Source organism: Grus americana, chromosome 12 (assembly GCF_028858705.1).
Source record: "Grus americana isolate bGruAme1 chromosome 12, bGruAme1.mat, whole genome shotgun sequence".
NCBI classification, from domain to species: Eukaryota; Metazoa; Chordata; class Aves; order Gruiformes; family Gruidae; genus Grus; species Grus americana.
Genome location: NC_072863.1, coordinates 22253550 through 22266929, shown reverse-complemented (window position 1 = coordinate 22266929; position 13380 = coordinate 22253550). Strand labels below are relative to the sequence as shown.

Sequence of the window (13380 nt, the reverse complement as noted above, 5' to 3'; positions counted from 1 at the left end):
CACGTCTCACCGCCACTCACAAAATAAATACCGGGAGCAAGTGCTGCTGGCGACAGCGGAGCCGCTGTCACGCGGAGCGGCGTTCGCAGCAATGGCTTGGCTGAGCAGCAGCCCCGTACCGGGTTTGAATTCCTGTTTTATTTTAGCGCATCACCAAAGGCATCTCGCGGGCGGAGGGGGTTTTGTTTAGACACGGTGCAGCCTTTGCCAAAGCCTTGGCGAGGTCGGAAAGTGTCTCGGTGCTACAACGAGCGTTGCGTTGCAAAGGCGCGTCTCTCGGAGTGACTCTGGGTTGTAGGTACGTGATGGAAAGGCTTAGTGAAAACAGCTTCTGGACTCGAATGTGTGAAAGCAATACAGCCAAGACTTGATAATCTGACTTTATACCAAAGGTTTCTCCTCTTAATTTGATGCAAACTAAGTGAAGCAAATACCTATTGACTTGAAATGAGTTTTCTAAAAGCATTTGTGGAGCCAATTTCCTGCATTATTGGCATCTTCTGGGCCATTAACCCAAAAGAGTAAGAATTTTGAAGACGCTAACCCGGCCTGTAAATTGTCACTGCCGTAGAGAGCCTGGCTTTCCCTGCCTAACGTCCCGCTCTCCCTAACGTCTGTCCCGGGATGGCTCGGGCCAGATCTTCTGGCCTGGATCTGGATCAAGCCGTTAGTCAAACACGGCCTTTACCTGGGGAACTCCAATGTGAGAGTGATAATTAATCAATGGCAAAGGGCTTCTGAGCCAGGACTGAGGCATGGAACGGGGCAGAGCAGATCGTCTGGCCAAGATATTGAGGCCAAAGTCCCCTGGAGGAACTCGCCGGATCCGTCCCTTCCAGGGCAGGTCTCGCCTCAAAGCGACGAGTTACGGCTGTGAACCTGCACCGAAACCACTGACGTTGGGGTCAGCCTACCAAGTAATTCTGTATTGCGTTTTGGGGACTTGGGGGGGTTGTTTCTTTTTATACACATGAGAAAACGGTCGATTTTATCTATTTTTGTATAGTTTTGCATTTTATATTCACGGGGAAACTTTACGGACTGTTCTTTTACTCGTGGTCGTTGTCTTTCGAAGCGGTGGGGTTTTCTTCCGACGGAGAAAAGGCAATTATTGCTGCTGCTGCCGCCGCCCGTGCAATGCAAGGAAACCCCCTGGCTCCTCGTGTCCTCCTGTAACGCCCGTTCCACTTTATGCGCAGGGCCAGCGCTGAGCCCAGCAGCCGCCCATTGCGATACACACCCGCTCTCTGCACACGCCGCTGGGACGTCCTGGTTTTAACACTGCTCTGTCACACTCGTCACGGTTCCTTCTTTGTTTCTAAGCTTTGTTTTCAGTCTGTATTTGGGTGAAGTGATGAATAAAACCCAGCGAAGCCTCTCAGCTCTAAAGAAAACCAAGAATTCTCCCTTGTGGCAGGCGCCCCGTGCTTCCCCTCTGCCGTGCGGCTGCGGGCAGGCTGCGGAGCTGGTCTGCGGGCGCCCTGGGGGCGGAGGTGGCTCCTCCCAGGCGACCGACTTGTCTGAATTTTGGGGTTTTTTTCTGTTTTCTTTCTGGTCTCATTGCTACTAGTCCTTTAAGCTTTTTAATGTATCGATTGTGTTTTGAAATGAATGTTCCTTCCACTGCATTCTAATGAATAAACTTCAGATTTTTAGAGAACATTGGGTTTCACGTGTGGTTTGGGGGTTTTTTTTCCCCACTGGCTTATTTTATGCTTGATTTAATCTTTTTCCTCCCCTCCTATCTCTTGATTATTTGCAAGTGGCTTTTTCAACGGGAGAAGGCAGCAGAAGGGATGCTCTGGAGGGCACAGCACGCTGCTGCTCCCTGGCAGTCTCTTCGGCCAAACCCCATGCCATTAAGTGAACCCTGCGATCGTTTGAGGCACTGGCCCCAAGAACAGAATTTTATTGATTTTATTTAGGATGGCACCTTCTCCGTTTGCGTTTGCCATGGGGTCGTGCTGTGGCGCTGCCGTGGCAGTGATGGTGGGTATGTCCGTAAGGTCGCTGTACTCACCAGGAGCATCCCCGCAGAGCTCGCCTTCGGTCCCAGCGGTAGCTCAGGTGTTGCTTTGCACGTTCCCTCAGGTCGCTCCCAAGGTTCCAAAATGCATTGGAGGGCTCAGAAGAAGAGTCCTGCTTCCCCTTCCCCCCTTCCTCAGGCAAAACTTGAATTTGTGAAGAGCTGTAATTGCCTGTAGCACCTGATGAGCTGTGACATTAATGAGTCCGGAGTGGCCACGGAGGGAGCGCCGGCCGCAAGACCGATGCCCTGGGGAGGCTTTGTCCTTTCCCACACCACCCACGGAGGTTCCCGACCATCCATCAGGCTGGAGGGAAGGGCCAACCTCTGCTGCGGGCTTTGCGAGCAGCGGGGCTGCGTTTCGCCCCTCCTCCTCCTTGCGCTGCCCCAAACCTCCCTGAGCAGGGAGCATCCTCTCTGAACACGGTGGCTGTTCTTACAGCGCCCCGCTCCAAGCTCCCTCTCTCTGCCTGTGCCTGCCCCGACGACGTTGCGCCTCGGAGGGCTTTCCCGTACCAAGCCTGAATCCTTCCGTGTCTCCCCGGGGACGGAGGCGGCAGCTGAGGTCACCTCTGACAACAAGCAGAGCCGGATTGGCGCAGGGGAGAGGCCACCAGCCCAGCACTTTCCCGGGGCGGGGGAGAAGCGCCCGATCGCCCCTAATTGAGTTGAGGGAGGAAAACGAAATACGTAGGCAGGGGAGAGGGCAGAGGGCAGGCGGCGACGGCCGCAGATTGAGGAGCTCCAGTTATTGTCCTTCATGTTAATGGGGGCAGAAGTCTGGAAGGCAATCAGCTGGGAGGGGTCGTTAGAGAGGAGGAGAAGGGAAGGGGGAGTTCAGCCAAAAGGAAAGGCTTGGAAAGTCTCGCAGCAGCAGCAACACCAGCCTCCGGTCCTGCTGCTCCCCAAAACCGTCCCCGGAGCTGGGCAGACGCTCCCGTAGCAGGGGCTCACCTGCCCAGGGGTTCACCCGGCGTTGGGAGCAGCCAGCGCATGGGAAGGAGCCGGAGAGCGGGCAGGAGAGCTCCACTTTTGGGAATGCTCCTTGGCAGCAGCCGGGCGAGGGGCTGCAGGTTTGGGGGCCCATCCCCTGCCCCCCTCCAATGGCTTTTTCCCCCAATTCCCGCTCCTGGCAGGAATCGCAGCTGGCCGGGGGAGTGTGGGGCATTTCGGTGCCGGGCTGAGCCCTGAGGGAGAGCTCAGGGCCTGGGCTGGGGGAGCGGCTCCCCGCAGGGACCTCTCGGCACGCCTGGCCGGGACTCCCAGCGACGGATGGTGTCACCTCTGCACGGGGTCCGTGCTGTCACACCCACGTGGGGCCTGTGTGCGGCCGTGGGGACCCGTGGGGCTTCTGGGGTCTGGGCTGCCCGAAATGGGGAGGTGTTTTCGCTGCCGGGTGCTCGGCCGAGGGTGTGCAAGGGTGGGTGGGAGCTGGGTGTGCAATGGGCGTGCAATGGGTGTGCAATGGGTGGGTGGGAGCTGGGTGTGCAATGGGTGTGCAATGGGTGTGCAATGGGCGGGCAGGAGCCGGGTGGGGAATGGTGGGTGGGAGCCGGGCGTGGGTGACACGCAGCAGCAGTGACAGCAGAGCGCACAGTGTGGCAGTGTCAGGGCACCACGCTATCATTGCACACACCTGCGCTCACGCTGGCGCGCACCGTCACGGCCGCGCCATCTTCCCCCCAACGGCGTCACAGCCCCCCGCGGCGTGACGGCGACACACCCCCCCGGCCACGCCCCCGCGTGTGTGCCAGCACGCCACGCGCGCTGCCCCGCCTCACCCGCGGGCTACAGCGTCACGCAGGCACCCGCCGCCCGGGCCCCGCGCGTCACGGCCACGCCCCCGCCGGCCGTCACAGCAGCCGCGCCCCGCACGCGGAGGCCACGCCCCCTCCGCCGCAGAGGCCCCGCCCCTCCCGGCCGCGCCGGGCGGACCCGCTGCCCCGGCGGCCACTTGCCCGCGGCCTGGGCTGGCCCGGGCGGGCGGCGGGTCGGGCCGCGCACACCCCCGGCCCCCGCTCCGCGCCCTCCCCCCGCCCGCTCCGCCCCGCGGGCCGGCGCCGCCCCGCGCAGCCGGTAAGTGCCGGGGACGGGGGGACGGTGCGACGGTGCGCGGCTTCCCGGTGGCCGGCGAGCGGGCCCGGGCCCCGGCCCCGGCCCCGGCCCCGGCCCCAGCCCCAGCGGGCCGCCGTTGCCGCCGGGCGGGCGGGCGCCTTGGCGCCGCCTCCGCCTCCTCAGGGCCGCCTGGTCGTCCCGCCTGGTAGCGCTGAGGCGGCCGCGCGTCCTCGCGGCGCTCCGAGAAGTTGGCGGAGCCGGCGGGCCGGGCCGGGCCGGGCCGGGCCGGGCGGAGCGGGGCCCCTCGCTGCCTTCCCTGCGGCGGGGCCCGAGCTCGGCAGGACCCGGGCGGGGAGGCGCCTGGCAGGGCCCCGGCTCCACGGAGCGGCCGCCGGGACGTGCCCTTCGGGGGCACCTCGGGCCCCACACGAGCCGCCCTCTTGCCCCGCTGTACCTCGGCCTGGCCTCGGCCGCCCCGGGAAGCTGAGCGGGACGAAATGGTGCCTGGTAGCGCCGTGCTGGGGGGTTGGGGGTTGAAACCCCCGTTTTGCCATTGTCTGGGCGGCGGCGTTTGCCCTCGGTGGCTTTGCCGAGCGCCTGCGTGGTCACGGCAGCGTCTGGTGGTGCCAGCGCTGACGTGGGAAATAAATTTCAAATGGAATTGTTGAAATCTTCTTTCTGTTTCATTTCATCCCCCGTTCACTTTTCAAGCAGTCTGTGTGTACAGGTGCACGCGTGTGATTTTCCTTCAGGCCTCTCTGACCAGATCTCTGGAGAGAGAGATGCCAAAAAAAGCCCAGCGGTGCTCCAGAGAGGCTTCGGAGGCATCTGGGGCTCCCGAAGGGCTCTTGGGCAGACCCAGAAAGGCCCGGTTTGGTGGGGGGAAGGAGGGTTTGCCCACCGGGAGCGGCTGAACACCAGGGGTTATCGTTAATCATAGAGGCAAAGCAATGCTGCGGTCTTCCTTGGACATGAGGAACGAAAATAAGTCTTAAATTGCTGTCGGGTTACCGGAGCCAGAGGCCATCGTTTGGGTGATCGCCCGGTGGCAAAAGGGCTGGGAGTCTGAAGGGGTCGGAACGAGGTGGCCCGGGGGTCAGACCTGCCTGTCCCCAGGCAGCGGGGATGCGGCCAAAAGGAGAGACGAGGTTTTCCTGCACTTGCAAACTGGCAAATTTAAGCCTCAGGGCGTTCTTTTGCCCGGCTTTCAGGAGTGCGGGGAGCCGAGTGGCCGTTGGAGGGTTTTGCAGTTCAAGCAGGTGACGAAGCTCTTTGCCTCACGACACCTTTGCCTCTGGCTCTGCACCGTCCGCTGCCGTCTCCTCACCTCTCTCCCCTTTCTCTTGGCTTTAGATCAGCTGTCATGCTTCCATCTGCACGCCCGGAAGAGGACTCTGCTACCAAAGTCATCGTTTCCAGCTAGACGCGCCCAAACCGAGCGGCTGCCATGGAAACGGGCGGCGCGGAGGAGCCCGCCCGCAGCAGGTCGCAGTCGGTGACCTGCGGGCAGCGGGAGGGATGCGACCAGCAGCCGGAGGAGAACGGGGACCGGCTGTCCGAGCGGGGCGACGCCTCCGTCACGGCCGCGGAGCCGCAGCAGCCTCAGCCGCCCGCCGGCAAGCTGAAGAAAACGGCTTTCAAGCTGTTTGGAGGGAAGAGGAGCATCTGTACGCTGCCCAGTTTCTTTGGAGGCAGAAGCAAAGGCCAGGGGAAGGCAGGCTCCAAAAAGGGCCTCACTAAGTGTAAGACCCACGACGGGCTGAGCGGTGCCGCGTACGACAAGGGCGGCGGGGCGCAGCTGGAAAGCCCTTTGGAGGGGAGCAGGGACTCGCACCCTTGCCCTTTGGCGAGCTCCCAAAGCGCTCACCTGGCCGTAGACGCCAGCGCCAGGTTTGACTTCAGCCAGGGGGACGGCTCTCCACCCGGGAGTATCGATGGCTGTGAGAAAAAGCCCAACGGAGACAAGTCGTCCTTTCCCAGAGCCAAGAAAGGCCTGAAAGGGTTTTTTAACAGCATCCGGCGTCACCGGAAGAGCAAGGCTGCCGAGTGTGAGAAAGCAGAGCTCCCCGAGTGGACGGGGGATGCGGAGGAGGCCGGCAAAGCTCCTGGCGTGGGAGCGGAGAGCGGCGGGGCGGCAGAGGGACAGGGACAGGGACCCATCCCTCTTGCCGCGGGGTGCCTGGGGAGCTCGGAGGACGACCGCTCGGTAGGCGCAGCTGCCAAGTGCGGAGAGGCCGCCCAGCCCGGCTGTCTGGCGGCTGCCGAAGGCAGCTCTGAGGGCGACGCGGTGGCGGTGCCGGGGAAGAGGGAGGTTCCGGATACGAGATCCGAGGCCGACGCTGATGTCTGCACGGAGTTTGACGGTGGCAATGTGCTGCTGGCCTTTCATCCGGAACTCACGGACAAGGACCCTCCGTGCCTCCACTCTGGGGACCTGCTGAGCTTCATCTTGGGAGACGTCACGTCCCTGAAGAGCTTTGATTCCCTGACGGGCTGCGGAGACGACATTGCTGAGCCCGACATCGCCGAGAGCACCATCTCTGTGGAGCGCAGCAGAGACGCTGCCAAACGGAGCTCCTGCCTGGTCACCTACCAGGGCGGTGGGGAGGAGATGGCCATACCCGAGGAGGCGGAGGAGTACCTGCACCAGCTATGGAGCAGCCACGCGGCAGGGGAGCGGAGCTACGGAGCCCGGGTGTCGAGGAGCAGTTTGGAGACAGAGGCCTGGCACGAGGCGGAAGGCCAGCCCTACGCGGGGGACGCGACGGACGGCGTTGAGCTCCTGACGCCCCAGAGCGACCAGCAAGAGTCCGCCCCTAACAGCGACGAGGGTTATTACGACTCCACCACGCCGGGGCTGGAGGACGAAGGCGGCGACGGGCTCGGTGAGATGAAGAAGGACCGTCTTCCGAGAGACAGTTACAGCGGTGACGCACTTTATGAGTTTGACGCGCTGATGAGCCCCGCTGCCGGGGAGGAATCGCTGTTTGAGAGCAAAGTCTCGCCCCCGGGGATCTTCAGCTACTTCTTGGACTTCTGCCTGCCTGCCGAGAAGAGCCTGGTGCAGATGATGGACCAGAAAAGAGGGGTGATGGAAACGGAAGAAGAGCGTCTGGCGGCCATTCAGAAAGAGCTGCTGTACTGGGAGCTGCAGAGGGAACCGGTCCTGAAACGCCTCGATGTTCCCAGCAAGGAGAAGCGTCCCCGGGAACAGCAGTGCGTTGAATGTAAAACTAGAGCAGCCAACTCGCTTGGCAAGACTCAGAGCGGCCTCGGTAGCGAGCCGGTGGCCTCGCCCGCCCCGAGCAGGGGTGCGAAGAGTGGGCTTCTGGTGGCGAGAGGTGAAAATCCCGAGTGGGGAGATTTTCCAGGGCCTCTGTGTCCCGAAAACTGTTACAGCAGCCAAAAAGCCCAGGGAAGTTGCCTTATTCAGCTCACGAAGAACAACTCGGGGTTCGATTCGGACCCGGACTGTGGGATGTTTGGCGTAGCCCCGGCCAAAGCAGGAATGTTCCCCGGCTACAGGCTCCCGGAGCAGGAGCGTGGCGGCGGAGCGGAGAGCACCACGGGCAAGCCCCAGGTGGGCAGCGAGCACGAGCCCGAGCACGCGGTGAGCTTCTCGCAAGCGCTGGTGGAGTTTGCCGGCAGCGGGACCCTCTTCTCCAGCCTGTCGGAAAGTCTGGGCAGCTCTGCCTCCGGGTCGTCCTTCACCCAGAACCTCCCTGCCCTCCCCACCATGGTCACCTTTGACGTCGTCGACGTGGAGCAGGAAGGAGAGGGGGAGTGCGAGCAGCACCCCGAGATGAACGGCGGCGAGGACATCGCGGAGGCCTTTGACGAGGGCTACGGACAGAAAGAGTCGTTGGCCGAATGTGACGAGAGAATGTCCCCGGGGTACGCCCCGGGCCCCTTCCAGAGCTGCAACTGGGGTGTTGCCAGCCTGCCCCGGCACCTGCGCCTGCACGGGCTGGGCCCCTCCGCGCCAGCGCCGCTCTCCGTCGACCGGAGGAGCCGGTCGCTCGACACGGAGAGCCTGGAGTTTGAGCTTGCCGACGCGCAGGCTGCCAGGAGCGGCCCTCAGCCCTGCCGGCTCTGGTCGAAGCGGGAGGGCGGCCAAAGGGACTCGGGCGGAGCGAGGAGGAGCAGGAGCGAGGAGGAGGGCGAGCCGGCGGCTCCCGACGGTGGGTTGAGCTGGCCGGGCTCGCCGCACCTCCGGCACGACACCGACGCGGCTGCCGGCGGGGGGACGAAGCCCTGGGCTTTTGCTCCGGCCGCCGCGATGGAGCGTGCCTGGGAGCCGTCGGAGCAGCCGACGTCCCCCTTCCCGCCTCTTTCCCAGGGTGTCGCTGGAGAGACTCCGGCCAGGCGGCCCCCAGAGCCGGAGCCGAGCAGGCACCCGCTCAGGCCCTCCAATTTGCCTCTGCAGCCCGAGGCGAGGCGGTCCCGGGAGGCGGCCGGTTCCTACAGGTACCCGGGCGAAGTCACCGCCAAGAACCTGGCTCGATTGTTACCCTTGGGAGAAACAGAGCCCGCGCTGCCCCCGAGCTTGAGTTTCCCGCGCTCGCCGGAGAAACGCGCCAAGTGCAGACCCGTCGGCATCGCCCAGGGCGTGCCTCAGCACCCCAACGGCAGCACCGACACCACGAAAGGCGCGGAGCGCTGCGGAGAGCCCCTGAAAGGCAGAGCCCCCCCCGGGCACGTGCTGCCCATCGGCTGCCGCAGCGCTGCCCTGAGCGTCGCCGAAGCCGAATAGCCGCTCCGGGGAGGGCGTGCAAAGGGTTGCCAAGCGCGGGGAGGGGGAAAATAAACCTGAGCGAGGAACTGGTGAGTGACTTGAATGTAGACCTGAGCTGGTCAGGATGAGCTCCTCTGCCGCAGCCGCGGTACGTGGTCTCGCCGCTGCGGGTGCTCTGGCGGGGTTCAGAGCTGCCTCTGGGATTTGTACGTTAACTCTGAGGCGCTTTCTTGTTTTCCAGCGCGAGCCGCCCCGCTCTCGGACGCCCAGTGCGGTCGCAGCCCCCGGCGCGCTCACGTTGCTGCTAGAACGAAAGCTGGGAACGGACCCGTTGCTAGCGTGGCAGGTTTGGGGGTTTCTGCAGGATTGGAGCCGGGGGAGCAAGCCTTGGGGAAGCTTTTGGGAGCAATTGGGTATTTTCTTCCTCTCCTGGGTGAAATGTTTGGTTCGGGCTCACTTCGAATGTCTCGATTCGGGGAGGCTGGGAGGAAAGACGCTGGTTATTTCTGGAGCGGGGACGGGAGGCGAGTCAGCTGAAAAGGGAACTTTGCAGTAGCATTTTTATTTATTGTGTTTTTTCCCTTGCCCCAAAGGAGCAGGAGCTTTTGTGCGCATGCCGGTACCATTTGCCAGGTCTAGTTTGAATTTGCTCAAAGATACTGCGCTCGGAGAGCTGTGCTGTCGATGGTGTCCCTTCTAAGTGTCGGTCCCTTTGTTGTCGTGGTCTGTCTTCACGGTGCGTCATTCCCGGATGAAACCTTGCCCGTGCTTTGTCCCACGCTCGTCGCCTGTCCCGGGCCGTGGGCACACGGACGAGGTCTGTGAAATAAGCTGAATTTGCATCGCGCCCGTAGCTGCAAAGTGGCAGATGCCGTTCCTTTTGTCAAGAGGAAGTTTTGGGGGTTTTGTTTTTTCTTTTAAATTATTTCACAGTTGTTTTCTTTGCATAAACTCATACCAGGAAAGTATTCTGTTAATTGGAATACAGGACGTAACGCAGCCTAAATTAGGCTTCAGGACTTCCTCCTCCTCCTCCTCCTCCTCCTAACTGGAGGGGACAGAAAAGCTGGAGGTTGCTGCAGGTTTTGGATTTCTTTTCCTCTTTGGAGGAGCGTGGAGGAGGGACGCGAGCAAAGGAGACAGACTTTGTCTGCGGAGGTCGTACAAGCTCCTGGAAACATCCATTTCAGGCCGTTGGTCCCCGAGACATCTCCCATGCCCTCCGTGATCTCAGCCACGCTTGTCTCTAAACCAAACCTCCCTGTCCGTGGCTTACAAAGCTGCTTCCTGCTCTGTGCAGGCTCTGTATTCCGATTTTAATTCGGTTACCGATGACGGGTTTTGGTTCCCCTCCCCTGTTTCTGATTTTCTCTGCAGCAGAGTTTGTAGCAGTAGAAAAACTGGATGCTGCTCCCGCTGCGCGTCCACGTCCCCCAGCGGGAGAGGAGAAGGCGGTCGGCCAGCGCAAGGTCCCCTGGCCTCCAAGGTTGTGTCGTTAATGCAGCGCGTGAGCATCTGCTAACGAGTATTGCCTCATTGGAACAGGCTCCCGTCTTGCTCGGAGCAAGGACAGGCTCAGGTGTGTGCACCGCACGTCTCACCGCCACTCACAAAATAAATACCGGGAGCAAGTGCTGCTGGCGACAGCGGAGCCGCTGTCACGCGGAGCGGCGTTCGCAGCAATGGCTTGGCTGAGCAGCAGCCCCGTACCGGGTTTGAATTCCTGTTTTATTTTAGCGCATCACCAAAGGCATCTCGCGGGCGGAGGGGGTTTTGTTTAGACACGGTGCAGCCTTTGCCAAAGCCTTGGCGAGGTCGGAAAGTGTCTCGGTGCTACAACGAGCGTTGCGTTGCAAAGGCGCGTCTCTCGGAGTGACTCTGGGTTGTAGGTACGTGATGGAAAGGCTTAGTGAAAACAGCTTCTGGACTCGAATGTGTGAAAGCAATACAGCCAAGACTTGATAATCTGACTTTATACCAAAGGTTTCTCCTCTTAATTTGATGCAAACTAAGTGAAGCAAATACCTATTGACTTGAAATGAGTTTTCTAAAAGCATTTGTGGAGCCAATTTCCTGCATTATTGGCATCTTCTGGGCCATTAACCCAAAAGAGTAAGAATTTTGAAGACGCTAACCCGGCCTGTAAATTGTCACTGCCGTAGAGAGCCTGGCTTTCCCTGCCTAACGTCCCGCTCTCCCTAACGTCTGTCCCGGGATGGCTCGGGCCAGATCTTCTGGCCTGGATCTGGATCAAGCCGTTAGTCAAACACGGCCTTTACCTGGGGAACTCCAATGTGAGAGTGATAATTAATCAATGACAAAGGGCTTCTGAGCCAGGACTGAGGCATGGAACGGGGCAGAGCAGATCGTCTGGCCAAGATATTGAGGCCAAAGTCCCCTGGAGGAACTCGCCGGATCCGTCCCTTCCAGGGCAGGTCTCGCCTCAAAGCGACGAGTTACGGCTGTGAACCTGCACCGAAACCACTGACGTTGGGGTCAGCCTACCAAGTAATTCTGTATTGCGTTTTGGGGACTTGGGGGGGTTGTTTCTTTTTATACACATGAGAAAACGGTCGATTTTATCTATTTTTGTATAGTTTTGCATTTTATATTCACGGGGAAACTTTACGGACTGTTCTTTTACTCGTGGTCGTTGTCTTTCGAAGCGGTGGGGTTTTCTTCCGACGGAGAAAAGGCAATTATTGCTGCTGCTGCCGCCGCCCGTGCAATGCAAGGAAACCCCCTGGCTCCTCGTGTCCTCCTGTAACGCCCGTTCCACTTTATGCGCAGGGCCAGCGCTGAGCCCAGCAGCCGCCCATTGCGATACACACCCGCTCTCTGCACACGCCGCTGGGACGTCCTGGTTTTAACACTGCTCTGTCACACTCGTCACGGTTCCTTCTTTGTTTCTAAGCTTTGTTTTCAGTCTGTATTTGGGTGAAGTGATGAATAAAACCCAGCGAAGCCTCTCAGCTCTAAAGAAAACCAAGAATTCTCCCTTGTGGCAGGCGCCCCGTGCTTCCCCTCTGCCGTGCGGCTGCGGGCAGGCTGCGGAGCTGGGCTGCGGGCGCCCTGGGGGCGGAGGTGGCTCCTCCCAGGCGACCGACTTGTCTGAATTTTGGGGGTTTTTTCTGTTTTCTTTCTGGTCTCATTGCTACTAGTCCTTTAAGCTTTTTAATGTATCGATTGTGTTTTGAAATGAATGTTCCTTCCACTGCATTCTAATGAATAAACTTCAGATTTTTAGAGAACATTTGGTTTCACGTGTGGTTTGGGGGTTTTTTTTCCCCACTGGCTTATTTTATGCTTGATTTAATCTTTTTCCTCCCCTCCTATCTCTTGATTATTTGCAAGTGGCTTTTTCAACGGGAGAAGGCAGCAGAAGGGATGCTCTGGAGGGCACAGCACGCTGCTGCTCCCTGGCACGTTCAGACGAGCAGGGGCTCACCTGCCCGGGGGTTCACCCGGCGTTGGGACCAGCCAGCGCTTGGGAAGGAGCCGGAGAGTGGGCGGGAGAGCTCCACTTTTGGGAATATTCCTTGGCAGTAGCCAGGTGAGGGGCTTGCAGGTCTGGGGGGCCATCCCCTGCCCCCCTGCAATGGCTTTTTCCCCCAATTCCCGCTCCTGGCAGGAATCGCAGCCATCTGTCTGGATTTCTGTGCCAGTTTTGATGCTGGGCTGACCTCTAAGGGAGAGCTCAGTTATTGCAGTTATTGGGCTGGAGCGATGCTGCCTGCATCTCCCCCAAAGTCTTTCCGAAAGCTGCAAAGGCATCCCGGGAGCCTGGAGAGCTTTTTGGGGATACAGCGGGGGGAAATGCAGAGACCAGGCAGAGCTTCACGCTTCACACTTCACGGTCTCCCTTGGTCCCCCGAGCATTCAGCACCAGCAGCTCTGAGACGTCCCCATGGCGAGGTACGGGGTGCCCTGTGAAATATTGCACTGGAAGGACACAAACCCGACGGTTTGATGCCCACCTCTGCGTGGGTCTACACCACCCCACCTGGGCTTCCTTAGGGGTTTCGCCAGTTTTCTCTATTTTTCTTTCCCCCCCCCCCCTCTATTTTTCCACCGAGTGAACAGACGAGAGCAGGGAGGGTTTGGGCACCGAGATGTCTGGTTCAGATCACAAGCGCTGCTCTCGTGGGATGTGGCGATGGCTGCGTGCCGCACGCGTGGAATGAACGTGCCGGTGCCACAAGCTAATGGTGAAAGGCAGTTGTCACCTCAAAGCCAAGCACATCGACATTTTCACTGTCCCTCATCAAAGCCACAAAAAAAGAAGAAAAAAAAGCCCAAAGGGCCCTGGGAGCTTCTTGGCTGTTTATGTCTTGCTTTGAAGGAGAGCTGGGGGGGGAACTGGGGACTCTGGAGGGGTTTGGTGGCTTCCGTGCCACCCGAATTTGCAGGACATCTGTGCGCGAGGTGGCTACAGGCGCTGGGAGCAGCAGAGGGTTCGCACGGTCACACCACCCGCAGCTCCCACGCCCCATGCGGGGGGCCCTGGGTCCCAAATCTTTGTGGTTTTGCAGCCGAGCGAGACCCAGGCGAGCAAAGCCACCGC

At 60.3% G+C, this 13380-nt stretch overlaps 1 protein-coding gene across 2 annotated transcripts; it reads left to right on the top strand.

Moving 5' to 3' along the window:
* The first annotated feature begins 3913 nt into the window (after positions 1–3913).
* LOC129211846 (APC membrane recruitment protein 1-like) lies at positions 3914–12062 on the top strand. 2 transcript variants are annotated; one of them, XR_008578992.1, is made up of 3 exons: positions 3914–4102; positions 5435–8905; positions 9058–12062. XR_008578992.1 is itself a non-coding variant. In XM_054839566.1 (2 exons), the coding sequence occupies exon 2, from the start codon at positions 5529–5531 to the stop codon at positions 8832–8834; it is 3306 nt and encodes a 1101-aa protein (XP_054695541.1). In that variant the 5' UTR covers positions 3914–4102; positions 5435–5528; the 3' UTR covers positions 8835–12062. The 2 variants fall into 2 exon arrangements, 1 of the variants encoding a protein (XP_054695541.1); XM_054839566.1 differs by having other exon boundaries at positions 5435–12062.
* Positions 12063–13380: the final 1318 nt, after the last annotated feature.